The sequence below is a fragment of the Mesoplodon mirus genome (genome assembly GCF_964341445.2).
Source record: "Mesoplodon mirus genome assembly, contig: HAP1_SCAFFOLD_952, whole genome shotgun sequence".
Classification (NCBI taxonomy): domain Eukaryota; kingdom Metazoa; phylum Chordata; class Mammalia; order Artiodactyla; family Ziphiidae; genus Mesoplodon; species Mesoplodon mirus.
Genome location: NW_028295094.1, coordinates 135,790 through 163,030, shown reverse-complemented (window position 1 = coordinate 163,030; position 27,241 = coordinate 135,790). Strand labels below are relative to the sequence as shown.

The 27,241-nt window shown below is 42.4% G+C and overlaps 1 protein-coding gene across 5 annotated transcripts in view; it reads left to right on the top strand.

Annotated features, from left to right (window-relative positions):
* The window catches only part of LOC309797760 (uncharacterized protein), a 106,371-nt gene that overhangs the window by 15,481 nt on the left and 63,649 nt on the right, over window positions 1-27,241 (top strand). For 2 of the 5 annotated variants that reach the window (XM_082646185.1, XM_082646183.1), the window contains 5 exons: window positions 21-152; window positions 879-955; window positions 4,113-4,244; window positions 4,971-5,047; window positions 8,205-8,557. In XM_082646185.1, the coding sequence (XP_082502311.1) occupies window positions 21-152; window positions 879-955; window positions 4,113-4,244; window positions 4,971-4,995 (366 nt within the window). In that variant the 3' untranslated portion in view covers window positions 4,996-5,047; window positions 8,205-8,557. Of the gene's footprint in view, window positions 1-20; window positions 153-878; window positions 956-4,112; window positions 4,245-4,970; window positions 5,048-8,204; window positions 8,558-8,996; window positions 9,074-27,241 lie in introns of those variants that run through there. The other 3 variants (XM_082646187.1, XM_082646184.1, XM_082646186.1) reach the window with 3 other exon arrangements.

Below are 27,241 nucleotides of genomic sequence, written 5' to 3'. Positions count from 1 at the left end.
GTCCTGACGTTCTTTACCAGATACCCAGCAGCCCTCGGGGCTCTCGTGGTCGGGGCCCTTCCAGGATATGGAGTTCACCTGGGCAGTTACCCAGCAGCTCACGGGGCTCTCGTGGTCAGGCCCCTCCCAGGCTATGGAGCTCATCTGGACAGGTACCCAGCAGCCCACGGGGCTCTCGTGGTCAGGCCCCTACATGGGTATGGAGCTCACCTGGGCAGGCACCCAGCAAGTCCGGGCACACAGGAACCGTGCACAGAGCCCTCATTGCAGAGCGCCCCCAGCCCACCTGTCGGTTGAGCTGACACAGAGCACCTCAGAGCAGGACTTGAACTAAGAAACAGCAGCTCCGACGGGTCTGTGACCCTGGGCATCACTCTGTGCAGCCTCCCTCTGCCTGGTCTTCCAGAGGCTTCCACTGCAGCCGGGGCACCAGGCCTCTGTCTCCACCCGCCACCCCTCCTCTCCCTGACTCCTGGGTTCCTCTCATTAGGAGAGGGTCTCCTTGAAGTTGTCTCCCACCCATGCGCCAGATAAAATGATTAGAAAACAAGCCAGGGCTGCAGCCCCTTGTCTCTCCTGGCTCTCAGGAGCCCACACCTGTTCCTTGTACGTGGCCCGTGCAGCAAGGTCCGTTTTCTGCAAATGTGAGCTGCTGAGGGGTGAGGATTGGCTGACCCGGCGGGCCAGCCCTCCCCAGGTGTGCCTGGGTTGAGGTCAATATAAACACCGTTCCGGGCAGCAAGAGCCCCTGCAGCTGTGCCTGACGCCCTATCCTCTGCCCCGTCAGCAGTGCCGGGGCCGGGCTGGTGGGAGGGAGTGAGAGGCCGTGGCTTTTTGGGTGGCCCGGTGTGAGTGGGGCTCTGCTGGACTTTCTGCAGGAGTTGCCAGGCTGCCACCTGCTGAAGAAGAGGATGTGTCACCCATACCTGCTGCTGGAATTGCTCGCCGGGCAGAGGTGAGGAAGGAAAAAAGCAGTGGGGACCGGGCCAGGAGGGGTATCTCAGGCAGGGAAGTGGAAAGCTTCCAGAAGAGCGTCTGGGGCCAGGACCATCCTGGCTGGCCTGCCGGCACCAAGTCGGCCTGCGTGCTGTCGCTGGTGTGGCTCCACGGCCCTTCCTGTAGGCTTTCAAGTCCTTGCACACATTCAGGTGTTTTACCTGGGAAGGGTGGGAACAGTTCAGCAGCAGCTGGCCTGGGGCTCGGTTCACGTTTACTCACAGACGCCTCGGCACGGTCCCCCAAGCTTTGCCATGAGGACGCTCCTTGCAGGGGGGCTGCTGGCTGCATGGGAGACGATTCCCCACCTGTGGCCAACTTCAGAATTGTTTACCACTGGAGCAAGTGCCCCGCCTGGTAGGGTTTTCCTCTGTAGAACTGGTGGGTTCTGATTTGTTTTCCTTTTTTCTTTTTTGGTTCAAGGTAGGTTTTATTCCTATTTTTTGTATTTATAGATATAAGCATGGAAATAATTGATTCATATAAATACACCTTTGGGAAGGGAGGAACTTCTTTTTCTGTTTTATTTTTTAAATTGTATTTATTTATTTTTTTTTAATTTTTGAATTTTAGTTTTTTATACAGCAGGTTCTTATTGGTTATCTATTTTATACATATAAATGTATACATGTCAATCCCAATCTCCCAATTCATCCCACCACCACCCCTCCACGGCTTTCCCCCCTTGGTGTCCATACGTTTGTTCTCTACCTCTGTGTCTCTATTTCTGCCCTGCAAACCGGTTCATCTGTACCGTTTTTCTAGGTTCCACATACATGCAGTAATATACAATATTTGTTTTTCTCTTTCTGACTTACTTCACTCTGTATGACAGTCTCTGGATCCATCGACGTCTCTACAAATGACCCAATTTCCTTCCTTTTTATGGCGGAGAAACGTTCCATTTTATACATGTACCACATCTTTATCCGTTCGTCTGTCTGTGGGCATTTAAGTTGCTTCCATTACCTGGCTATTGTAAATAGTGCTGCAATGAACATTGTGGTGAATGTTTCTGTTTGATTTATGGTTTTCTCTGGGTATATACCCAGTAGTGGCATTGCTGGATCATATGGTAATTCTATTCTTAGATTTTTAAGGAACCTCCATACTATTCTCCATAGTGACTGCGTCAGTTTACATTCCCACCAATAGTGGAAGAGGGTTCCTTTTCTCCAGCCCTCTCCAGCATTTGTTGTTTGTATCTTTTCTGATGAGGCTCATTCTAACAGGTGTGGGGTGATAACCTCGTAGTTTTGATTTGCATTTCTCTAATTAGTGACGTTGAGCACCTTTTCATGTGCTTCTTGGCCATCTCTATGTCCTCTTGGAAGAAATGTCTATTTAGATCTTCTGCCCATTTTTGTATTGGGTCGTTTGTTTTTTTAATATTGAGCTGCATGAGCTGTTTATATATATGGGAGATCAATCCTTTGTCTGTTGATTCGTTTGCAAATATTTTCTCCTATTCTGAGGGCTGTCTTTTCGTCTTGTGTGTAGTTTCCTTTGTTTTGCAAAAGCTTTTACGTTTCATTAGGACCCATTTGTTTATTTTGTTTTTTATTCCATTACTCTAGGAGATGCATCAAAAAAGATCTTGGTTTGGTTTATGTCCGAGAATTCTTCCTGTGTTTTCCTCTAAGTTTTATACTGTCCGGTCTTACATTAAGGTCTCTAATCCATTTTGAATTTATTTTGGTGTATGGTGTTAGGGAGTGTTCGAATTTCATTCTTTTACATGTAGCTGTCTAGTTTTCCCAGCACCACTGACTGAAGAGACTGTCTTTTATCCATTGTATAGTCTTGCCTCCTTTGTCACAGATTAGTTGACCATAGGCGTGTAGGTTTATCTCTGGGCTTTCTTTTTTTCTTTTACACCTTTATTGGTGTATAATTGCTTTACAGGGGTGTGTTAGTTTCTGCTGTATAACAAAGTGAATCAGCTATACATATACCAATATCACACTGTTGTTGTTTTCTGAGAGACAGTCCAGGTCAAGTGATGGTCACCCGAGTCGTCCTGGGGGCCCGTTGACCCTGGTTGTCTCTCTGGAGGTTGGGGTTGGAGGGCCTCCTCACTCGAGGTCAGTGTGTCCACGGATGGATCCCTGCAACTTCAGGGCATGGTGGGTGGTTAGGATCACCACGTGGGGTCCTTTTCCCTTAGGAGGGAGCTGGCGTTGCAGGCTGCTGATTTCCAGGTTTTTAGATACCCCCAGTATCCTGGCCGGATGGGGCGGCGGGCCAAGCCCTTGGTGACCGTAGCTTCTCCTACCTGGATGGCATACTTGAGTTGTTACAGTTCAGGTGGTCCCAGTGTTTGCACTAATGCTCCAAGGGCGATTCACCTTCGACCGAGAATGTAAAAGTGAAAGGGTTTAGCTAAATTAGGGAGTTCCAGGGCAAGGGTCTGAAGTGACGGCTCTTTGCATTCTTGAAAGGCTGCTTCTGGATTCTATTCCAAAGGATCATCATCTTTTCGTGTCAGTGTTTCTTATAGAGGCCCAGCTATTAGACTGTAGTTAGGGATCCAGATGCAGCAAACCGCGGCCTCCCCAGGAACCCCTAAGCTGTCTTCTAGTTTTAGAAGGGGTAAGGCTGCAAATGGCTTCTTCCCTGTCCTGGGATGGGCTCTGCCGACCTTCTGTGAGAACGAAGCCCAGGCAGGCAGTCCAGGCAGGTTACCTTAGTCTGTGACATTTGAGCCTTTTTCTTGGGCACCTTCTGTCCTTTCTTGGCTAAGTAGTTCAGAGGCCTCCTTAGTAGGGCTGGCGAGCAGAATGTGGTCTGCATATTGAAGGAAGGTTCCCTTCTCCAGAGGTAGATCTTTTAGGTTTTAGTTAAGTTTCCCCAAAGACGGTGTGGGAATTTTTGAACCCTTGGGGCAGGACGGCCCCAGCAGTATTGTCTTCGTTGTATGTTGAGTCCTGCCAATCACAAGCCAAACTTTCTTGTGACTTTGGGACTAATGGAATACAGAAGAAGGCATCATCTAAGTCTAATACAGAATACCATGTCCTGGTGGATGGTAGAATGACCAGCAGGGTGTAGGAATTAGGAACTACTGGATGTATATTCTTGGTGGCTTCACTGACTGTCCTGACGTTCTTTACCAGATACCCAGCAGCCCTCGGGGCTCTCGTGGTCGGGGCCCTTCCAGGATATGGAGTTCACCTGGGCAGTTACCCAGCAGCTCACGGGGCTCTCGTGGTCAGGCCCCTCCCAGGCTATGGAGCTCATCTGGACAGGTACCCAGCAGCCCACGGGGCTCTCGTGGTCAGGCCCCTACATGGGTATGGAGCTCACCTGGGCAGGCACCCAGCAAGTCCGGGCACACAGGAACCGTGCACAGAGCCCTCATTGCAGAGCGCCCCCAGCCCACCTGTCGGTTGAGCTGACACAGAGCACCTCAGAGCAGGACTTGAACTAAGAAACAGCAGCTCCGACGGGTCTGTGACCCTGGGCATCACTCTGTGCAGCCTCCCTCTGCCTGGTCTTCCAGAGGCTTCCACTGCAGCCGGGGCACCAGGCCTCTGTCTCCACCCGCCACCCCTCCTCTCCCTGACTCCTGGGTTCCTCTCATTAGGAGAGGGTCTCCTTGAAGTTGTCTCCCACCCATGCGCCAGATAAAATGATTAGAAAACAAGCCAGGGCTGCAGCCCCTTGTCTCTCCTGGCTCTCAGGAGCCCACACCTGTTCCTTGTACGTGGCCCGTGCAGCAAGGTCCGTTTTCTGCAAATGTGAGCTGCTGAGGGGTGAGGATTGGCTGACCCGGCGGGCCAGCCCTCCCCAGGTGTGCCTGGGTTGAGGTCAATATAAACACCGTTCCGGGCAGCAAGAGCCCCTGCAGCTGTGCCTGACGCCCTATCCTCTGCCCCGTCAGCAGTGCCGGGGCCGGGCTGGTGGGAGGGAGTGAGAGGCCGTGGCTTTTTGGGTGGCCCGGTGTGAGTGGGGCTCTGCTGGACTTTCTGCAGGAGTTGCCAGGCTGCCACCTGCTGAAGAAGAGGATGTGTCACCCATACCTGCTGCTGGAATTGCTCGCCGGGCAGAGGTGAGGAAGGAAAAAAGCAGTGGGGACCGGGCCAGGAGGGGTATCTCAGGCAGGGAAGTGGAAAGCTTCCAGAAGAGCGTCTGGGGCCAGGACCATCCTGGCTGGCCTGCCGGCACCAAGTCGGCCTGCGTGCTGTCGCTGGTGTGGCTCCACGGCCCTTCCTGTAGGCTTTCAAGTCCTTGCACACATTCAGGTGTTTTACCTGGGAAGGGTGGGAACAGTTCAGCAGCAGCTGGCCTGGGGCTCGGTTCACGTTTACTCACAGACGCCTCGGCACGGTCCCCCAAGCTTTGCCATGAGGACGCTCCTTGCAGGGGGGCTGCTGGCTGCATGGGAGACGATTCCCCACCTGTGGCCAACTTCAGAATTGTTTACCACTGGAGCAAGTGCCCTGCCTGGTAGGGTTTTCCTCTGTAGAACTGGTGGGTTCTGATTTGTTTTCCTTTTTTCTTTTTTGGTTCAAGGTAGGTTTTATTCCTATTTTTTGTATTTATAGATATAAGCATGGAAATAATTGATTCATATAAATACACCTTTGGGAAGGGAGGAACTTCTTTTTCTGTTTTATTTTTTAAATTGTATTTATTTATTTTTTTTATTTTTGAATTTTAGTTTTTTATACAGCAGGTTCTTATTGGTTATCTATTTTATACATATAAATGTATACATGTCAATCCCAATCTCCCAATTCATCCCACCACCACCCCTCCACGGCTTTCCCCCCTTGGTGTCCATACGTTTGTTCTCTACCTCTGTGTCTCTATTTCTGCCCTGCAAACCGGTTCATCTGTACCGTTTTTCTAGGTTCCACATACATGCAGTAATATACAATATTTGTTTTTCTCTTTCTGACTTACTTCACTCTGTATGACAGTCTCTGGATCCATCGACGTCTCTACAAATGACCCAATTTCCTTCCTTTTTATGGCGGAGAAACGTTCCATTTTATACATGTACACCACATCTTTATCCGTTCGTCTGTCTGTGGGCATTTAAGTTGCTTCCATTACCTGGCTATTGTAAATAGTGCTGCAATGAACATTGTGGTGAATGTTTCTGTTTGATTTATGGTTTTCCCTGGGTATATACCCAGTAGTGGCATTGCTGGATCATATGGTAATTCTATTCTTAGATTTTTAAGGAACCTCCATACTATTCTCCATAGTGACTGCGTCAGTTTACATTCCCACCAATAGTGGAAGAGGGTTCCTTTTCTCCAGCCCTCTCCAGCATTTGTTGTTTGTATCTTTTCTGATGAGGCTCATTCTAACAGGTGTGGGGTGATAACCTCGTAGTTTTGATTTGCATTTCTCTAATTAGTGACGTTGAGCACCTTTTCATGTGCTTCTTGGCCATCTCTATGTCCTCTTGGAAGAAATGTCTATTTAGATCTTCTGCCCATTTTTGTATTGGGTCGTTTGTTTTTTTAATATTGAGCTGCATGAGCTGTTTATATATATGGGAGATCAATCCTTTGTCTGTTGATTCGTTTGCAAATATTTTCTCCTATTCTGAGGGCTGTCTTTTCGTCTTGTGTGTAGTTTCCTTTGTTTTGCAAAAGCTTTTACGTTTCATTAGGACCCATTTGTTTATTTTGTTTTTTATTCCATTACTCTAGGAGATGCATCAAAAAAGATCTTGGTTTGGTTTATGTCCGAGAATTCTTCCTGTGTTTTCCTCTAAGTTTTATACTGTCCGGTCTTACATTAAGGTCTCTAATCCATTTTGAATTTATTTTGGTGTATGGTGTTAGGGAGTGTTCGAATTTCATTCTTTTACATGTAGCTGTCTAGTTTTCCCAGCACCACTGACTGAAGAGACTGTCTTTTATCCATTGTATAGTCTTGCCTCCTTTGTCACAGATTAGTTGACCATAGGCGTGTAGGTTTATCTCTGGGCTTTCTTTTTTTCTTTTACACCTTTATTGGTGTATAATTGCTTTACAGGGGTGTGTTAGTTTCTGCTGTATAACAAAGTGAATCAGCTATACATATACCAATATCACACTGTTGTTGTTTTCTGAGAGACAGTCCAGGTCAAGTGATGGTCACCCGAGTCGTCCTGGGGGCCCGTTGACCCTGGTTGTCTCTCTGGAGGTTGGGGTTGGAGGGCCTCCTCACTCGAGGTCAGTGTGTCCACGGATGGATCCCTGCAACTTCAGGGCATGGTGGGTGGTTAGGATCACCACGTGGGGTCCTTTTCCCTTAGGAGGGAGCTGGCGTTGCAGGCTGCTGATTTCCAGGTTTTTAGATACCCCCAGTATCCTGGCCGGATGGGGCGGCGGGCCAAGCCCTTGGTGACCGTAGCTTCTCCTACCTGGATGGCATACTTGAGTTGTTACAGTTCAGGTGGTCCCAGTGTTTGCACTAATGCTCCAAGGGCGATTCACCTTCGACCGAGAATGTAAAAGTGAAAGGGTTTAGCTAAATTAGGGAGTTCCAGGGCAAGGGTCTGAAGTGACGGCTCTTTGCATTCTTGAAAGGCTGCTTCTGGATTCTATTCCAAAGGATCATCATCTTTTCGTGTCAGTGTTTCTTATAGAGGCCCAGCTATTAGACTGTAGTTAGGGATCCAGATGCAGCAAACCGCGGCCTCCCCAGGAACCCCTAAGCTGTCTTCTAGTTTTAGAAGGGGTAAGGCTGCAAATGGCTTCTTCCCTGTCCTGGGATGGGCTCTGCCGACCTTCTGTGAGAACGAAGCCCAGGCAGGCAGTCCAGGCAGGTTACCTTAGTCTGTGACATTTGAGCCTTTTTCTTGGGCACCTTCTGTCCTTTCTTGGCTAAGTAGTTCAGAGGCCTCCTTAGTAGGGCTGGCGAGCAGAATGTGGTCTGCATATTGAAGGAAGGTTCCCTTCTCCAGAGGTAGATCTTTTAGGTTTTAGTTAAGTTTCCCCAAAGACGGTGTGGGAATTTTTGAACCCTTGGGGCAGGACGGCCCCAGCAGTATTGTCTTCGTTGTATGTTGAGTCCTGCCAATCACAAGCCAAACTTTCTTGTGACTTTGGGACTAATGGAATACAGAAGAAGGCATCATCTAAGTCTAATACAGAATACCATGTCCTGGTGGATGGTAGAATGACCAGCAGGGTGTAGGAATTAGGAACTACTGGATGTATATTCTTGGTGGCTTCACTGACTGTCCTGACGTTCTTTACCAGATACCCAGCAGCCCTCGGGGCTCTCGTGGTCGGGGCCCTTCCAGGATATGGAGTTCACCTGGGCAGTTACCCAGCAGCCCACGGGGCTCTCGTGGTCAGGCCCCTACACGGGTATGGAGCTCACCTGGGCAGGCACCCAGCAAGTCTGGGCACACAGGAACCGTGCACATAGCCCTCATTGCAGAGCGCCCCCAGCCCACCTGTCGGTTGAGCTGACACAGAGCACCTCAGAGCAGGACTTGAACTAAGAAACAGCAGCTCCGACGGGTCTGTGACCCTGGGCATCACTCTGTGCAGCCTCCCTCTGCCTGGTCTTCCAGAGGCTTCCACTGCAGCCGGGGCACCAGGCCTCTGTCTCCACCCGCCACCCCTCCTCTCCCTGACTCCTGGGTTCCTCTCATTAGGAGAGGGTCTTCTTGAAGTTGTCTCCCACTCATGCGCCAGATAAAATGATTAGAAAACAAGCCAGGGCTGCAGCCCCTTGTCTCTCCTGACTCTCAGGAGCCCACACCTGTTCCTTGTACGTGGCCCGTGCAGCAAGGTCCATTTTCTGCAAATGTGAGCTGCTGAGGGGTGAGGATTGGCTGACCCGGCGGGCCAGCCCTCCCCAGGTGTGCCTGGGTTGAGGTCAATATAAACACCGTTCCAGGCAGCAAGAGCCCCTGCAGCTGTGCCTGACGCCCTATCCTCTGCCCCGTCAGCAGTGCCGGGGCTGGGCTGGTGGGAGGGAGTGAGGGGCCGTGGCTTTTTGGGTGGCCCGGTGTGAGTGGGGCTCTGCTGGACTTTCTGCAGGAGTTGCCAGGCTGCCACCTGCTGAAGAAGAGGATGTGTCACCCATACCTGCTGCTGGAATTGCTCGCCGGGCAGAGGTGAGGAAGGAAAAAAGCAGTGGGGACCGGGCCAGGAGGGGTATCTCAGGCAGGGAAGTGGAAAGCTTCCAGAAGAGCGTCTGGGGCCAGGACCATCCTGGCTGGCCTGCCGGCACCAAGTCGGCCTGCGTGCTGTCGCTGGTGTGGCTCCACGGCCCTTCCTGTAGGCTTTCAAGTCCTTGCACACATTCAGGTGTTTTACCTGGGAAGGGTGGGAACAGTTCAGCAGCAGCTGGCCTGGGGCTCGGTTCACGTTTACTCACAGACGCCTCGGCACGGTCCCCCAAGCTTTGCCATGAGGACGCTCCTTGCAGGGGGGCTGCTGGCTGCATGGGAGACGATTCCCCACCTGTGGCCAACTTCAGAATTGTTTACCACTGGAGCAAGTGCCCTGCCTGGTAGGGTTTTCCTCTGTAGAACTGGTGGGTTCTGATTTGTTTTCCTTTTTTCTTTTTTGGTTCAAGGTAGGTTTTATTCCTATTTTTTGTATTTATAGATATAAGCATGGAAATAATTGATTCATATAAATACACCTTTGGGAAGGGAGGAACTTCTTTTTCTGTTTTATTTTTTAAATTGTATTTATTTATTTTTTTTTATTTTTGAATTTTAGTTTTTTATACAGCAGGTTCTTATTGGTTATCTATTTTATACATATAAATGTATACATGTCAATCCCAATCTCCCAATTCATCCCACCACCACCCCTCCACGGCTTTCCCCCCTTGGTGTCCATACGTTTGTTCTCTACCTCTGTGTCTCTATTTCTGCCCTGCAAACCGGTTCATCTGTACCGTTTTTCTAGGTTCCACATACATGCAGTAATATACAATATTTGTTTTTCTCTTTCTGACTTACTTCACTCTGTATGACAGTCTCTGGATCCATCGACGTCTCTACAAATGACCCAATTTCCTTCCTTTTTATGGCGGAGAAACGTTCCATTTTATACATGTACACCACATCTTTATCCGTTCGTCTGTCTGTGGGCATTTAAGTTGCTTCCATTACCTGGCTATTGTAAATAGTGCTGCAATGAACATTGTGGTGAATGTTTCTGTTTGATTTATGGTTTTCCCTGGGTATATACCCAGTAGTGGCATTGCTGGATCATATGGTAATTCTATTCTTAGATTTTTAAGGAACCTCCATACTATTCTCCATAGTGACTGCGTCAGTTTACATTCCCACCAATAGTGGAAGAGGGTTCCTTTTCTCCAGCCCTCTCCAGCATTTGTTGTTTGTATCTTTTCTGATGAGGCTCATTCTAACAGGTGTGGGGTGATAACCTCGTAGTTTTGATTTGCATTTCTCTAATTAGTGACGTTGAGCACCTTTTCATGTGCTTCTTGGCCATCTCTATGTCCTCTTGGAAGAAATGTCTATTTAGATCTTCTGCCCATTTTTGTATTGGGTCGTTTGTTTTTTTAATATTGAGCTGCATGAGCTGTTTATATATATGGGAGATCAATCCTTTGTCTGTTGATTCGTTTGCAAATATTTTCTCCTATTCTGAGGGCTGTCTTTTCGTCTTGTGTGTAGTTTCCTTTGTTTTGCAAAAGCTTTTACGTTTCATTAGGACCCATTTGTTTATTTTGTTTTTTATTCCATTACTCTAGGAGATGCATCAAAAAAGATCTTGGTTTGGTTTATGTCCGAGAATTCTTCCTGTGTTTTCCTCTAAGTTTTATACTGTCCGGTCTTACATTAAGGTCTCTAATCCATTTTGAATTTATTTTGGTGTATGGTGTTAGGGAGTGTTCAAATTTTCTGTTTTTTTCTCTTTCTACACTTTTTGTGTAGGAAAGCCTCTACGTCCATCCACCTCACTACAAATAGCTCAATTTTGTTTCTTTTTATGGCTGAGTAAAATTCCATTGTATATATGTGCCAGATCTCCTTTATCCATTCATCTGTTGATGGACAGTTATGTTGCTTCCATTTCCTGGCCATTGTAAGTAGAGCTGCAATGAACATTGTTGTACATAACTGTTTTTGAATTATGGTTTTCTCAGGGTAAATGCCCAGTAGTTGGATTCCTGGGTGGTATGGTATTTCTATTGTTAGTTTGAATTGCTGTCTTGTTCCTATATTCCATAAATTTAGGTGCTTTTTGTTTCCAATTTTGTTTGCTTTAAGATTTCCTTTAAATTTCCCTTTTGATTTATTCCTGTCTGCACTGGCTATTCATGAGCTTATTCAATTTCTAAGTGTTCTTGAATTTTCAGTTATTCTTTTTAATATTGAATTTCAGTTTCATACCATTGTGGTTGGAAATGATCCTTGATATGATTTCAATATTCTTGGATTTTTGAAGACTTGTTTTGTGGCTTAACATAGGATCTACCCTAGGCAGTGTTGTATGTGTACTTAAGAACAATGGAAAGTTTGCTGCTGTTGAGTGGAATATACTGTAGATGTATGTTAGGTTCATTTGCTATCAAGTGTGTGTTCAATTCAGTGTTTCCTGATTGATATTTTGTCCGGATGATCTGTACAGTATTGAAAGTTGGATATTCATGTTTCTTACCATTATTTTATTTCTTCACATGTTCCCCTTCACGTGGGGTAATATATTCTTTATATGTTGAGAGGCTCCAAAGCTGGATACATACATATTTATAATTGTCATGATTTCTTGATGAATTAATCCATTTATCATTATATGATAACCCACTTTCCTTTGAGAGGTTTGACTTCAAGTCTTTTTTACCTCATAATAGACCAGTTAGGCAAGTATCATTTTCATGGAGTATTTTTTTTCCAGTCATTCAATTTTATGCTATATATGGATTAGAAGTTAACATGAATCTCTTGTACACAGTATAATTGAACTTTCTTTAATCCGTTCAGCCCCCCTATGGATTATTTAAATTGAAGTATAGTTGATTTACAATATTACATTATTCTCAGGGGAACAACATATGGATTGAATATTTTTATAGGTCATGCTCCACTAAAGTGATTGCAAAATAATGGCTGTATTTCCCTGTGTTGTACTATATATCCTTGTTTGTTTATTTCATACATAGGGATATTGGATTTAGAGAAACTACTGTCTTTCCCTCCTGCCTTCTCTCACCCCACCAGTAACCACTAATTTGTTCTCTGTGAGTCTATTTCTGTTTTGTTATATACATTCCTTTCCTGCATTTTTAGATTCTACAGAGAAGTGAGAACAGAGAGTATGTGTCTTTCTCTAACTTATTTAAGTAGGTATAAATATTTTAGGCCTATCCACATTGTTGCAAATGGCAGAATTTGATCCCTTGTAGTGGCTGAGTAATAGTATATTGTGTATACATACCACATCTTCTTTATCCACTTATCTGTTGATGGACATTCAGTTTGCTTCCATATGTTGGCAATTGTAAATAATGCTGCTATGAACACTGGGATGCATGCATCTTGTCAAATTGGTGTCTTCATTTTCTTTGGACATATACCAAGCAGTGGAATTGTTGGCTAATACGATAGTTCTACTTGTAGCTTTTCTCAGGACCTCCATATTCTTTTCATAGTGGGTGTACCAATTTACAATCCCACCAACAGTGTACTAGGATTCCCTTCTCCATGTCATGAACAACATTTCATATTTGTAGACTTTGGAATAATAGCCACGTTGAGAGGTGTGACCTGACGTCTCATTATGGGTTTTCTTGTGGGTCATTCATTAAATTTAATTTACAAAAGAAGGTGATAGGCTGGATGTGATCTCCAGGTTTAGTTTGCTAATGCCTGGTATAGGTTTATTTGGGGAAAATTAATACCTTTACAATGTTATTTATTGCTTGCATTTTTCAGGTTGACATTTAAAGATTGGTAACAGATTTAAAAATTTTCCTCACTGAAGGATATCTGAAGTCTGTTGGTGTGTTTCTGTTTTATAAATTTGTTCATTTCTATCATTTTTTAGACTCCACTATAAGTGTTATCATGTGATATTTGTCTTTTTCTATCTGAATTACTTCCCTTAGAATGAAATAATGCCATTTGCAGGAACAGGAATGGACCTAGAGATGATCATCCTTTTTCATTTCTCAGTAATATTTGATTGTGTACATGTACCACTTCTTCATTATCCTTTCATCTGTTGATGGACATTTTGGTTGCATCCATGTCTTGGCTATTGTAAATAGTGCTGCAGTGCATGTTTGGGTTTGGGTGCATTTGTCTTTTTGAATTCTGGCTTTCTGCAGATGTAGGCCCAGAAGTAGGACTGCTGGGTGATATGGTAGCTCTATTTTTACATTTTAAAGGTATCTCCAGAGTCTGCTTTATAGTGGCTGTTACCAGCTTACATGTCACCAACAGCATAGTAGGGTTCCCTTTTCTCCATGTCCTCTCCAGCATTTATGGTTTGTAAACTTTTTGATGATGGCCATTCTGACTGTGCGAGGTGATACCTTGTTGTAGTTTTGACTTTCATGTGTCTAGTAATTCGAGATTTTGAGCATCTTTGCATGTGTTTTTTTAAACACTGTGAGAAAAAGTTACAGTTGACATAGGCTTTTTGAAAGTCTGACTATTTTGAATTTTTGTTCGATAACTACCACAGGACATTTGTTAAGGGCAGGTGTCATTTACCCCCTGGCAGTCCTTGTGACTATGAAGTGCCCATAAGCACATGTTTTAAAGTTGCTGTTGTGGAAATGGGCACAGGTGGTAGGATTTCCTTCATGCCCCTCTCTGGTTACTTGGGTAACCAGACCCACTGTGGAAGACAGGCTCCTCGATTGTAAATTAGTATGGTCTGTGGCAGAACAAACACCCCAAATCTTCTGTTTTGTTACTTGTTTTTGTTTTAATTTAATTTTTCTTTTTTATTGGAATAAAGTTGATTTAAAATATTCTGTTTGTGGTAGGTTTACAGAATCTTGTTCAGTTATGTATATTCATGTCTGTTTATCTTCAGATTATTTTCCCATATAGGTTATTAGAGAGTGTTGAGTAGACTTCCCTTTGTTATACAGTAGGTCCTTGTTGATAATGTATTTTATATGTATTAGTGTGTAAATATTTTTCCCAGCCTCCTGATTTATTCCTTCTGCCCACCTTTCTCATTGGGTAACCATAAGTTTGTTTTCTAAGTCTGTGAGTCTGTTTCTCTCTCTTTTATTTGTTTGGCTGTACTGCGAGGCATGCATGATATTAGTTCTCCCAACACCAGGGATCCAACCCATGCCCTCTGAAGTGGAAGCTCGGATTCTTAACCATTGGACCACCTGGAAAGTCCCTGTTTCTCTCTTGTAAATTAGTTCATTGGTATCAATTTTTAAATTTCAGCTATAAGTAGTATCATCTGATATTTGACTTTCTCTTTCTGACTTACTTCACTTAGTATGATTATCTCTAATTCTATGCATGATGCTGCAAATGGCATTCCTTCATTCTTTTTCATTTCTGAGTAATATTTCACTGTGAACATGTACCACTTCTTTATCCATCCATCTGCTGATGGATATTTTGGTTGCTTCCATGTCTTAGACATTGTAAATTGTTCTGCAGTACACATATGGTTGCATGTGTGTTTTCCAATTCTGGTTTTCTCCTGTTATACGCCTGGGAGTGGGACTGCTGGATCATATGTTACCTCTAATTTTACCTTGTAAAGGCACCTCCATACTGTTATTTATAGTGGCTGTTACCATGTTAGATCCCAACAGCAGCATAGGAGGGTTCCCTTTTTTCTACAACCTCTCAAGCATTTATTGTTTGTAGACTTTTTGATGATAGCTATTCTTACTCATGTGAAGTGATCCGTCATTGTGGTTTTGATTTCCATGATGCTAATAATACAGGAATTAGAGAATCTTTTCAAGTGCTTTTCTTTTAAACAGTGTAAAATTTACCTATTGAAATAGGATCTTGAGGTCTATTCCTTTGCAATTTATTTTGCTTACCTATCCCTGGACATTTCCTGATTGTGGGTGTCATTTACAGCCCAACGGTCCTTGTGCATATTAAGTACCCATAAGCATTGTTTTTAAAGTTGAAGTTGCAAGAAAGGGCAACAAGGCAGCGGAATTTATTCATACTCAACTTGATTGCTAGGGAAAACAGAGTCTTAGTGGAATTCCTCTTCCTAGGTTATAAATTGGAGTGTAAAGTGCCAGGACAAATACCCAAAATCTTGTGTCACATTACTTCTTGTTTAATTTAATTTTTATTTCTTATCAGAGTAAATTTGATTACAATGTTGGGTTTGTTCTAGGTGTACAGTATCTGGTTCATTCATACATATACATATATACATGTATCTAATCAGGTTTAGATTCTTTCCCAAGTTGGTCATTAGAGAGAGTTGAGTAGACCTCCCTTGGCATCCAGTAGGTCCTTCTTGATTATATATTTTATATGAATTATTAAATGCATGTTAACCCTAACATCCTAATTTTTCCATTCCTTTCACCTTTTTCAAAGTCTGTATGGGTCTTTCTCAGTGGACATATGTTCATGGATATCAATTTTTAGATAACACTAGTAAATGATATCATTGGATATTTGCCTTTCTTTTTGTGACTTACTTTATGTAGTATGGTTACCCCTAGGTTCATCAGTGGTGCTGCCAAAGGCATTGTTTCATCTTTTCCATGGCTAATATTTGATTGTGTACATGTACCACTTCTTTGTCCATTCATCTGTACTTGGACATTTTGCTTGCATCCATGTCTGGCTATTTTAAGTATCGCTGAAGAGCACTTTTGGGTACCTGTGTCTTTCTGAATTCTGGTGTTCTCGGGTTACAGGCCCATTAGTGGTTTGGCAGGATCACATAGTAGCCCAATTGTTACCTTTATAAGGCACCTTCATTCTGTTCTGATTAGTGGCTGTTACCAGTTTACATCCCAGCAACAGCATAGGAGTGTATCCATTCTCGGAAACCCATTCATCATTTATTGTTTGCAGACACTTTTCTCTGATGGCCATTCGGACTATTGTGAGGTAATACCTTTTCATAGTTTAAATTTGCATGTCCCTAATAATTCTTGATGTTGAACATTTTTTCATGTCCTTAAAAAAAACACTGTGAGGAAATTTACCTCTTGAAATTGTCTTCTCCAGATTTTCTACTGTTTTGCATATTAATGTCCATTCCTGACCACAGGATATTTTTTGAAGGCAGGTGTCATTTAAAGCCCTGCAGTCCTTGTGACTATTAAGTGACCAAGAGCACTGGGATTAAAGCTGTTGTTGCGGGAATTGGCCAGAAGGTGGCAGATTTCTACATTCTTAGCTTTGGTTACAAGGGCAGGAGAGCCTTCCTGGAAGTTGTGTTCCTAGGTTGCAAATTGTAGTGGAATGTTCCAGGACAAACTCCGAAAAGCTTATGTCTCCTACTTATGTTTGTTTTTTAAATTTATGTTTTTTATTGGAGTAAATTTTTTAAAAACTAGATTCTTATTCTATCTACAATTTCCCCTTTCTTCTTTGCCTTTAATATTTATTTATTTATTTTTGGCTGTGTTGGGTCTTCGTTTGTGTGGGAGGGCTTTCTCTTGTTGTGGCAAGCGGGGGCCTCTCACTATCACAGCCTCTCTTTTTGCGGAGCACAGGCTCCAGACACGCAGTCTCACTGTTGTGAGTTGTGGCTCACGGGCCTAGTTGCTCCGCGGCATGTGGGAACCTCCCAGACCAGGGCTCGGACCAGTGTCCCCTGCATTGGCAGGCAGATTCTCAACCACTGCACCACCAGGGAAACCCCTGTCCGAGTAAATTTTATTAGCGTGTTGTGATTCTCTGGATGTACCGATTCTGAGCAGTTTTTCATACATATATCTGTTTATCTTTGGATCCTGTTACCATGTACGTTATTACAGTGTTGAGTAGACCTCCCTTGGTATTTGGTAGGTGTTTGGTGATTATATAATTTATATGTATTAGTGATTCCATAATTTATATAATTTATATATTATAAGTTTATATACATATAACATACATTAGTGTATGTATGTTAACACCATAATCCTAATTTATCCATCCTCCCCCCTTTCATTTTGGTTAACCATTAGTTTGCTTTATACGTCTCTAAGTGTCTTTTCCTTTGGAAATACATTCATTGGAAGGAATCTTAAGATAACACCTATAACATATCATAGGATATATATCATACACTTTTGACTTAACGTAATATGATTATTTCTAGAGTCACCTGTAGTCATGAAAACGGCATTGTTAATTTTTTTCAAAAGCTAATCTTCCATTAGGTACATGTACCATTTGGTCTTTGTCCATTCATCTGTTGATTGACATTTTCGCTGCTTCCATGTCTTGGCTAATTTGAATATTGCTTCAGTACAGCTTTGTCAGCCTCTGTCTTCTCGATTCAGCTCTTAGGTGATAGGCCTAGTGGTGGGCCTGCTGGATGAAATGGCATCTCAAATTTTACTTTTAAACACAGCTCCTTTCTGTTCTCATTAATGGCTGTTACCACTTTACATCTCACCAGCAGCTAGAGGGTACACAGTACTCTAAAACCCCTTCAGCATTTATTATTTGTAGGTTCGTTTTTTTTTGAAACGTTATTATTTGAAACCTTTTTGTAGGTTCGATTTTCATGAGTCTCATAATTCCTGATGTTGAGGTTTTTTCCATTTTCCTTTTTTTTGAAAAACAGTGAGTAAAACTTACCTCTTCATACTATCTCCTTGAAAATTTTGCCAGTTTTGAATTTTTTTGTCCATTCCCTACCTCAGCACAATCTTTGAGGGCAGGTGTCCTTTACAGTCTTGTGTCCTTGTTAATGTTAAGTGACCGTTAGCTGTGGGTTTAAAGCCGCTCTTGTGGGAAATGGCCACAAGGCGGCAGCATTTCTACATTTCCAACTCGAGGATTTTGGTCAGCAGAGCCTTCCTGGAAATCCTGTTAGTAGGCTGCAAGTTAGAGTGGAATGTGCCAGGGCAAACCCCCGAGAGCTTATATCTCCTTACTTCTTGTTTGTTATTTAAATTTAATTTTTATTAATTATCTGAGCAAATTTGATAAAAATGTTGTTTGTTTTAGGTGTACAAAATCTGATTCATTATATCTATGTATCTAATTATTCATCTTTGGATCCTTTCCCGTGTAGGTTATTAGAGAGTGTTGAGTACACCTCTCTTGGTATTCCATAATTATTTTGTGACATATATTTCATATGTGTTAGTACCTGTCTGTTAACACCATATCCTAATTCATCCATTCCTTACACTTTTCCATTTGGTTAAACATAATTTTGTTTTCTTAATCCATGCGTGTCCTCCTCTTGGAAATAATTTCATGGGTATCAATTTTTAGGTAACACCTATAACCGATATCATAGATTATCTGTTTTTCGGTTTCTTCCTTACTTCAAGTTGGGTGATTTACCTGTAGGTCCTTATAAGGTGGTGCAACCGTCACTGTTTCATTGTTTTCCATGACTAGTATTGCATTGTGTACATGGACACTTCTTCTTTGTGCATTTTTCAGTTGCTGGACGTTTTGGTTCCTTCCACGTCTTGGCTATGTTAAATGATGTTGCAGTGCAGGATTGCCAGCCTGTGTCTTTTTGCTTCTGGTCTACTCAGGTGATAGGTGTATGAAAGGGCCTACCAGATAACATGGTAGCTGAGTTTTTACCTTTTTTTTTTTTTTTTTTTCCGTACGCGGGCCTCTCACTGTTGTGGCCTCTCCCGTTGCGGAGCACAGGCTCCGGATGCGCAGGCTCAGTGGCCATGGCTCACGGGCCCAGCCGCTCCGCGGCATATGGGATCCTCCCAGACCGGGGCACGAACCCGTATCCCCTGCATCGGCAGGCGGACTCTCAACCACTGCGCCACCAGGGAGGCCCGAGTTTTTACCTTTAAATGCACCTCCATTCTGTTCTCACTACTGGCTGTTACCAGGTTACATCCCACCAGAAGCTAGTGTCTATGCAGTTTTCTAAAACCCCTTCAGCATTTATTCTTTGTACAGCTTTTGGTGATGATCATTCTGACGGCTGTTAGGTGAACCTTTTGTAGACTGGATTTTCATGGTTTATTAATTCCTGATGTTGAGCCTTTTTCCATGCCCTTTTTTTAAACAAAGAAGAAACAAACAAAAAGTAAGAGAAGCCAAAATGTGCATAAAATATGCCTCTTGAAATTGTCATTTTGAAATATGCACATCTTTTGAGGTTTTTGCTCAATTTAGGACCCAAGGATTTGTTTTGAGGGCACGTGTCATTTACAGGCCTGCAATTATTTTGAATATCAAGTAACCATTAGTCCTGGGTTTAGAGCTGCTGTGGTGTGAAACGGCCACAAGGCGGGAGCAGTTCTCCTTTACCAAATCTGGTTACTAGGGTAACAGAGTCTCAATGGAAGTCTTGTTCTAGGTTGTAAATTAGAATGCAATGTGACAGGAAAGAGCCCCTTAAGTTTATGTCTCACTACTTCTTATTCTTTTTTAAATTTAATTTTTATTTTTTATCACAGCAAGTTTGATTACAATGTTTTGCTTGCTCTAGGTGTGCAAGATGTCATTCTTTTACACATACACATATATGTATTCTTCTTCGGATCCTTTTCCCATGTAGGTTATGACAGAATGTTGAGTAGTCTTCTCTTGGTATTCTGTAGGTCTTTGCTGATTATATACTTCCCCTGTGTTTGTATATCTCTGTTAACCCCAGTAACCAAATGTATCCAATCCTTACACCTTTCCATTGGTGAAACATAAGTTTGTTTAATGAATCTGTGATTGCCTTTCTCTGTGGAAATATCTTCACTGGTATCAATTTTTAGGTAACACCTATAAGTGATATCATAAGATAGGTGTCTTTCGCTTTCTGACTTACTACAAGTTGCGTGATCACCTCTAGACTCATCTACGGTGCTCCAAATGGCATTCTGTCATTTTTTCCTTGGCTAATATTCCATCTGTACCTGTACCAGTTCTTCTTTGTCCACTCATCTGTTGATGGACTTCTTGGTTGCTTCCATGTCTTGGCTATTGTAATACAGCTGCGGTGCAGATTTGCCTGCCTGTGTCTTTCCAATTATGTCTTCTTAGGTTATAGGCCCAGGAGTGGGATGGCTTGATTATATGGTAGCAAAATGTTTACCATGTAAAGACACCTCGATTCTGCTCTCATTAGTGGCTCTTACCAGGTCACGTCCCACTTAAAGTTGAGGGTGTGCACTTCTCCACAAACCCTTCAGCATTTATTGCTTGTAGTTTTTTGCTGAAGTTTATTCTGACTGGTGTGAGCTGGTACCTGTTTGTGGTTGGATTTGCATGTGTCTCATAATTCCTTGAAATTGAGCTTTCAGGAATGTCTTTTTTTTCCTTAAAACTGTGAGCACAGCTTACCTGTTCATATTGTTTTCTTGAAGTATGTGCCACATTTTGAAATATTTTGGCCATTACTTCCCTGAAGACATTTTGAGGGCAGGTTTCATTTACAGCCCAACAGTACTTGTGCATATGAAATGACCCTTCACACAGGTTTTAAAGCTGCTGTTGCAGGTAACGGGCAGAGGGCGGCAGCATTTCTGCTTTTCCCACTGTGGTAACTAGGAAACAGACCTTCCTGCCAGTGGTTTTCCTCGGTTATAAATTAGAGAGGAATGTGCCCGGATAAAACCCCAAATGCTGATATCCCCTTACTTATGTTTGCTTTTTGAATTGAATTTATATTTTTTATTGGAGTCACATTCCGTTGTGTACATGGACCACTTCTTCTTTGTGCATTCCTCCGTTGATGGACATTTTCGTTGCTTCCAGGTGCTGGCTATGGTAAATATTGCCGGAGTGCAGGTTTGCCAGCCTGTGTCTTTTTGATTCTCATCCTCTCAGGCGATAGGCCCGGCAGTGGGTAGGCTTGTTTGAATGGTAGCTCAATATTTACCTTTTCAAGGAATATCCTTTGTGTTCTCAATACTGGCTCTTACCATGTCCCACTTTGAACCGAGGGTACGCATTTCTCCACAACCCCTTTAGCATTTATCGTTTGCAGAATTTTTGCTGATGGCCATTCTGACTGGTGTGAGCTGATAGGTTTTTGTAATTTGGATTTGCATGTCTTTAATAATTCCGAATGTTCAGCATTTCGCCACACATTTTTTATTTCTCTTAAACAAAAAACAGAAACATACAGTGAGTACAATAAACCTCTTGAAATTGTCTTACAGGAAGGTTGCCCTCTTTTGAATTTCTTGGTCGGTTTTCGACCCCAGGATGTTTCTAGACTGCAGGTATCATTTACAGGCGTGCAATGAGTGTGAATATTTAGTGATCAGTAGCACTGGGTTTAAAGCTGCTGTTGTGAGAAACGGCCACAAGGCGGCAGCATTTCTCCATTCCCAAATCTGGTTAGTAAGGCAGCAGAGCCTTTTTAGAAGTCCTGTTCCCAGGTTGTAAATTAGAATGGAACGTGCCAGGAAAAAAACACCGTAAATATATGTCACTGTATTTCTTGTTCATTTTTTAAAGTTTTTTAATAGGGGTAATGTTTAGAATATTGATTGTCCAAGGTATACACAATCTGAGCAATTTGTACAAGTATGTATATATATATATATATATATATATATATATATTACTGTACAGATCCTCTTCCCATGTAAATTACTGTAGAGTGTACCGCAGACCTCCCTTGCTATATGGTCGGTCTTTTTGATATATGTATTTCATAGGTATTTGTACACGAATGTCAACCCTAATCTTACTTTACCCATTTCCCCCACCTTTCCTTTGAGATAAGCATAGTATGTCGTCTAAGTCTGTGAGTGTCTTTCTCTGTGGAAGTATGTTCATTTGAGTCCGTTGTGAGATAACGCCTATAAGTGATATCATAGTATGTGTCTTTTGCTTTCCGACTTACCTCATGTTCTGTGATTATCTCTAGGCTCATCTATGATGCCTCAAAGAGCAGTGTTTCATTGTTTTCCATGGCTAATGTTCCATTGTGTACGTGGACCACTTCTTCTTTATCCATTCATCTGTTGATGGACGTTTTGCTTGCTTCCGTGTCTTGGCTATTGGGAAAATTCCTGCAGTGCAGCTGTTGCAGCCTGTGCCTTCTCGACTCTGGTCTTCTCATGGGAGAGGCTCGGTGGTGGGCCTGCTGGATGGAATGGTGGCTCAATTTTTACTTTTAAATGCAGCTCCTTTCTGTTCTCATTATTGGCTCTTTCCACTTTACATCTCACCAACAGCTAGAGGGTACACAGTTCTCTAAAACCCCTTCAGCATTTATTGTTTGTAGACCTTTTGCTGATGGTAGTTGACTAGCGTGAGTTGAAACCTTCTTGTAGGTTCGTTTTGCATGAGTCTCATAATTCCTGATGTTGAGCTTTTATCCATTTTCCTTTTTTTTTTGCAAAAGAGTGAGTAAAACTTACCTCTTCATACTATCTCCTTGGAAATTTTGGCAGTTTTGAATTTTTTGTCCATTCCCTACCTCACAACAATTTTTGAGGGCAGGTGTCCTTTACAGCCCTGTGTCCTTGTGAATGTTAAGTGACCGTTAGCTGTGGGTTTAAAGCCGCTCTTGTGGGAATGGCCTCAAGGCGGCAGTACTTCTACATTTCCAACTCGAGGTTTTTGGTTAACAGAGCCTTCCTGGAAATCCTGTTAGTAGGCTGCAAGTTAGAGTGGAATGTGCCAGGGCAAACCCCCGAGAGCTTATATCTCCTTACTTCTTGTTTGTTGTTTAAATTTAATTTTTATTAATTATCAGAGCAAATTTGATAAAAGTTTGTTTTAGGTGTACAAAATCTGATTCATTATATCTATGTATCTAATTATTCATCTTTCGATCCTTTCCCGTGTAGGTTATTAGAGAGTGTTGAGTACACCTCTCTTGGTATTCCATAGTTACTTTGTGACATATATTTCATATATGTTAGTACCTGTCTGTTAACCCCCATATCCTAATTCATCCATTACTTATACTTTTCAATTTGGTTAAACATAATTTTGTTTTCTTAATCCATGTGTGTCCTCCACTTGGAAATAGTTACATGGGTATCAATTTTTAGGTAACACCTATAATTGATACCATAGACTATCTGTTTTTCTGTTTCTTCCTTCAAGTTGGGTGATTTATCTGTAGGTCCTTATATGGTGGTGGAACCTGCACTGTTTCATTGTTTTCCATGCCTAATATTGCATTGTGTACATGGACACTTCCTCTTTGGGCATTTTTCTGTTGCTGGACATTTTGGTTACTTCCACATCTTGGCTATGTTAAATGATGCTGCAGTGCAGGATTGCCAGCCTGTGTCTTTTTGATTCTCATCCTCTCAGGCAATAGGCCCGGCAGTGGGTAGGCTTGATTGAATGGTAGCTCAATATTTACCTTTTCAAGGAATATCCTTTGTGTTCTCAATACTGGCTCTTACCATGTCCCACTTTGAACCGAGGGTATGCATTTGTCCACAGTCCCTTCAGCATTTATTGTTTGCAGAATTTTTGCTGACGGCCATTCTGACTGGTGTGAGCTGATAGGTTTTTGTAATTTGGATTTGCATGTCTTTAATAATTCCTAATGTTCAGCATTTTGCCACACCTTTTTTTATTTCTCTTAAACAGAAAGCAGAAAAAAAAAAACAGTGAATATGATGAACCTCTTGAAATTATCTTCTTGGAAGGTTGCACTCTGTTTAAATTTTTGGTCGGTTTCCGACCCCAGGATATTTTTTGAGTGCAGGTTGTCATTTACAGGCCTGCAATGAGTGTGAATATTTAGTGACCATTATCACTGGGTTTAAAGCTGCTGTTTGGGAAATGGCCACAAGGCGGCAGCATTTCTCCATTCCCAAACTGGTTACTAGGGCAGCAGAGCCTTTTTGGAAGTCCTGTTCCCAGGTTGTAAATTAGAATGGAATGTGCCAGGTAAAAAACCCCATAAGTTTATGTCACATTATTTCTTGTTCTTTGTTTTCGTTTTTTTAATCGGGGTAATGATTAAAATATTGGTTGTCCTAAGTATACACAATTTGAGTAATTTTTACATATATATATAAGTGTACAGATCCTCTTCCCATGTAAATTATTGCAGACTGTTCCATAGACTTCCCTTGCTATATGGTCAGTCTTTTTAATATATGTATTTAATACGTATCTGTACAGGAATGTCAACCCAAATCTTAATTTATCCATTCCACCCACCTTTCCTTTTAGATAAGCATAGTATGTTTTCTAAGTCTGGGAGTGTCTTTCTCTGTGGAAGTATGTTCATTTGTGTCAGTTGTTAGATAACCCCTGTAAGTGATATCATAGTATGTGTCTTTTGGTTTCCGAGTTACCTCATGTACTGAGATTATCTCTATGCTCATCTATGGTGCCTGAAAGAGCAGTGTTTCTCTGTTTTCCATGGCTAATGTTCCATTACGTGTACATGGACCACTTCTTCTTTATCCATTCATCTGTTGATGGACATTTGGCTTGCTTCCGTGTCTTGGCTATTGGGAAACTTCCTGCAGTTCAGCTGTTGCAGCCTGTGCCTCCTTGACTCTGGTCTTCTGAGGTGAGAGTCTCAATGGTGGGCCTGCTGGATGGAATGGTGGCTCAATTTTTATTTTTAAATGCAAACCCAATCTGTTCTCATTATTGGCTGTTACCATGTTACATCTCACCAGCAGCTAGAGGGTACACAGTTCTCTAAAACCCCTTCAGCATTTATTGTTTGTAGACCTTTTGCTGATGGGAGTTGACTAGCGTGAGTTGAAGCCTTTCTGTGGGGTCGAGTTGCATGAGTTTCATAATTCCTGATGTTGAGATTTTATCCATTTTCCTTTTTTTGAAAAAGAGTGGGTAAAACTTACCTCTTCATACGCTCTCCTTGAAAATTTTGCCAGTTTTGAATTTTTTTGTCCATTCCCTACCTCAGCACAATTTTTGAGGGCAGGTGTCCTTTTCAGCCCTGTGTCCTTGTGAATATTAAGTGACCGTTAGCTGTGGCTTTAAGGCCGCTCTTGCGGAAAAGAGCCACAAGGTGGCAGCACTTCTACATTTCCAACTCGAGGTTTTTGGTCAGCAGAGCCTTCCTGGAAATCCTGTTAGTAGGCTGCAAGTTAGAGTGGAATGTGCCAGGGCAAACCCCCAAGAGCTTATATCTCCTTCTTGTTTGTTATTTAAATTTAAATTTTATTAATTATAAGAGCAAATTTGATAAAAATATTTTCTATTAGGTGCCTAAAATCTGATTCATTATATCTATGTATCTAACTATTAATCTTTGGATCCTTTCCCCTGTAGATTAGAGAGTGTTGAGTACACCTCTCTTGGTATTCCATAGTTATTTTGTGACATATATTTCATATGTGTTAGTACATGTCTGTTAACCCACATATCCTAATTCATCCATTCCTTACACTTTTCCATTTGGTTAAACATAATTTTGTTAATCCATGTGTGTCCTCCTCTTGGAAATAATTACATGGGTATCAATTTTTAGATAACACCTATAATTGATACCATAGACTATCTGTTTTTCGGTTTCTTCCTTACTTCAAGGTGGGTGATTTACCTGTAGGTCCTTATAAGGTGGTGCAACCGTCACTGTTTCATTGTTTTCCATGACTAATATTGCATTGTGTACATGGACACTTCTTCTTTGTGCATTTTTCTGTTGCTGGACGTTTTGGTTTCTTCCACGTCTTGGCTATGTTAAATGATGTTGCAGTGCAGGATTGCCAGCCTGTGTCTTTTTGCTTCTGGTCTGCTCAGGTGACAGGTGTATGAAAGGGCCTACCAGATAACATGGTAGCTGAGTTTTTACCTTTAAATGCACCTCCATTCTGTTCTCACTACTGGCTGTTACCAGGTTACATCCCACCAGAAGCTAGTGGCTACTCTGTTCTCTAAAACCCCTTCAGCATTTATTCTTTGTACAGTTTTTTGTGATGATCATTCTGACGGCTGTGAGGTGAACCATTTGTAGACTGGATTTTCATGGTTTATTAATTCCTTATGTTTAGCCTTTTTCCATGCCCTTTTTTTAAACAAAGAAGAAAGAAACAAAAAGTAAGAGAACCCAAAATGTGCATAAAATATGCCTCTTGAAATTGTCATTTTGAAATATGCACATCTTTTGAGGTTTTTGCTCTATTTAGAACCCAAGGATTTGTTTTGAGGGCACGTGTCATTTACAGGCCTGCAATTAGTTTGAATATCAAGTAACCATTAGCCCTGGGTTTAGAGCTGCTGTTGTGTGTAACGGCCACAAGGCGGCAGCATTTCTCCTTTACCAAATCTGGTTACTAGGGTAACAGAGTCTCAATGGAAGTCGTGTTTTAGGTTGTAAATTAGAATGGAATGTTCCAGGAAAGAGCCCCTTAAGTTTACGTCTCACTACTACTTATTCGTTTTTTTTAATTTAATTTTTATTTTTTATCACAGCAAGTTTGATTACAATGTTTTGCTTGTGCTAGGTGTGCAAGATGTCATTGTTTTACACATATACATATATGTATTCTTCTTCGGATCCTTTTCCCATGTAGGTTATGACAGAATGTTGAGTAGTCTTCTCTTGGTATTCTGTAGGTCTTTGCTGATTATATACTTCACCTGTGTTTGTATATTCTCTGTTAACCCCAGTAACCTAAGGCATCCAATCCTTACACCTTTCCATTGGTGAAACATAAGTTTGTTTAATGAATCTGTGATTGCCTTTCTCTGTGGAAATATCTTCACTGGTATCAATTTTTAGGTAACACCTGTAAGTGATATCATACAGTATGTGTCTTTCGCTTTCTGACTTACTACAAGTTGCGTGATCACCTCTAGACTCATCTACGGTGCTCCAAACGTCGTTTCATTTTTTTCCTTGGCTAATATTCCATCTGTACCTGTACCGGTTCTTCTTTGTCCACTCATCTGTTGATGGGCTTTTTGGTTGCTTCCACGTCTTGGCTATTGTAATACGGCTTCAACGCAGATTTGCCTGTCTGTGTCTTTCCAATTGTGTCTTCTTATGTTATAGGCCCAGGAGTGGGCCCGCTCGCTCATATGGTAGCAAAATGTTTACCATGTAAAGGCACCTCCATTCTGCTCTCATTAGTGGCTCTTACCAGGTCACGTCCCACTTAAAGTTGAGGGTATGCACTTCTCCGCAAACCCTTCAGCATTTATTGCTTGTAGTTTTTTGCTGAAGTTTATTCTGACTGGTGTGAGCTGGTACCTGTTTGTGGTTGGATTTGCATGCGTCTCATAACC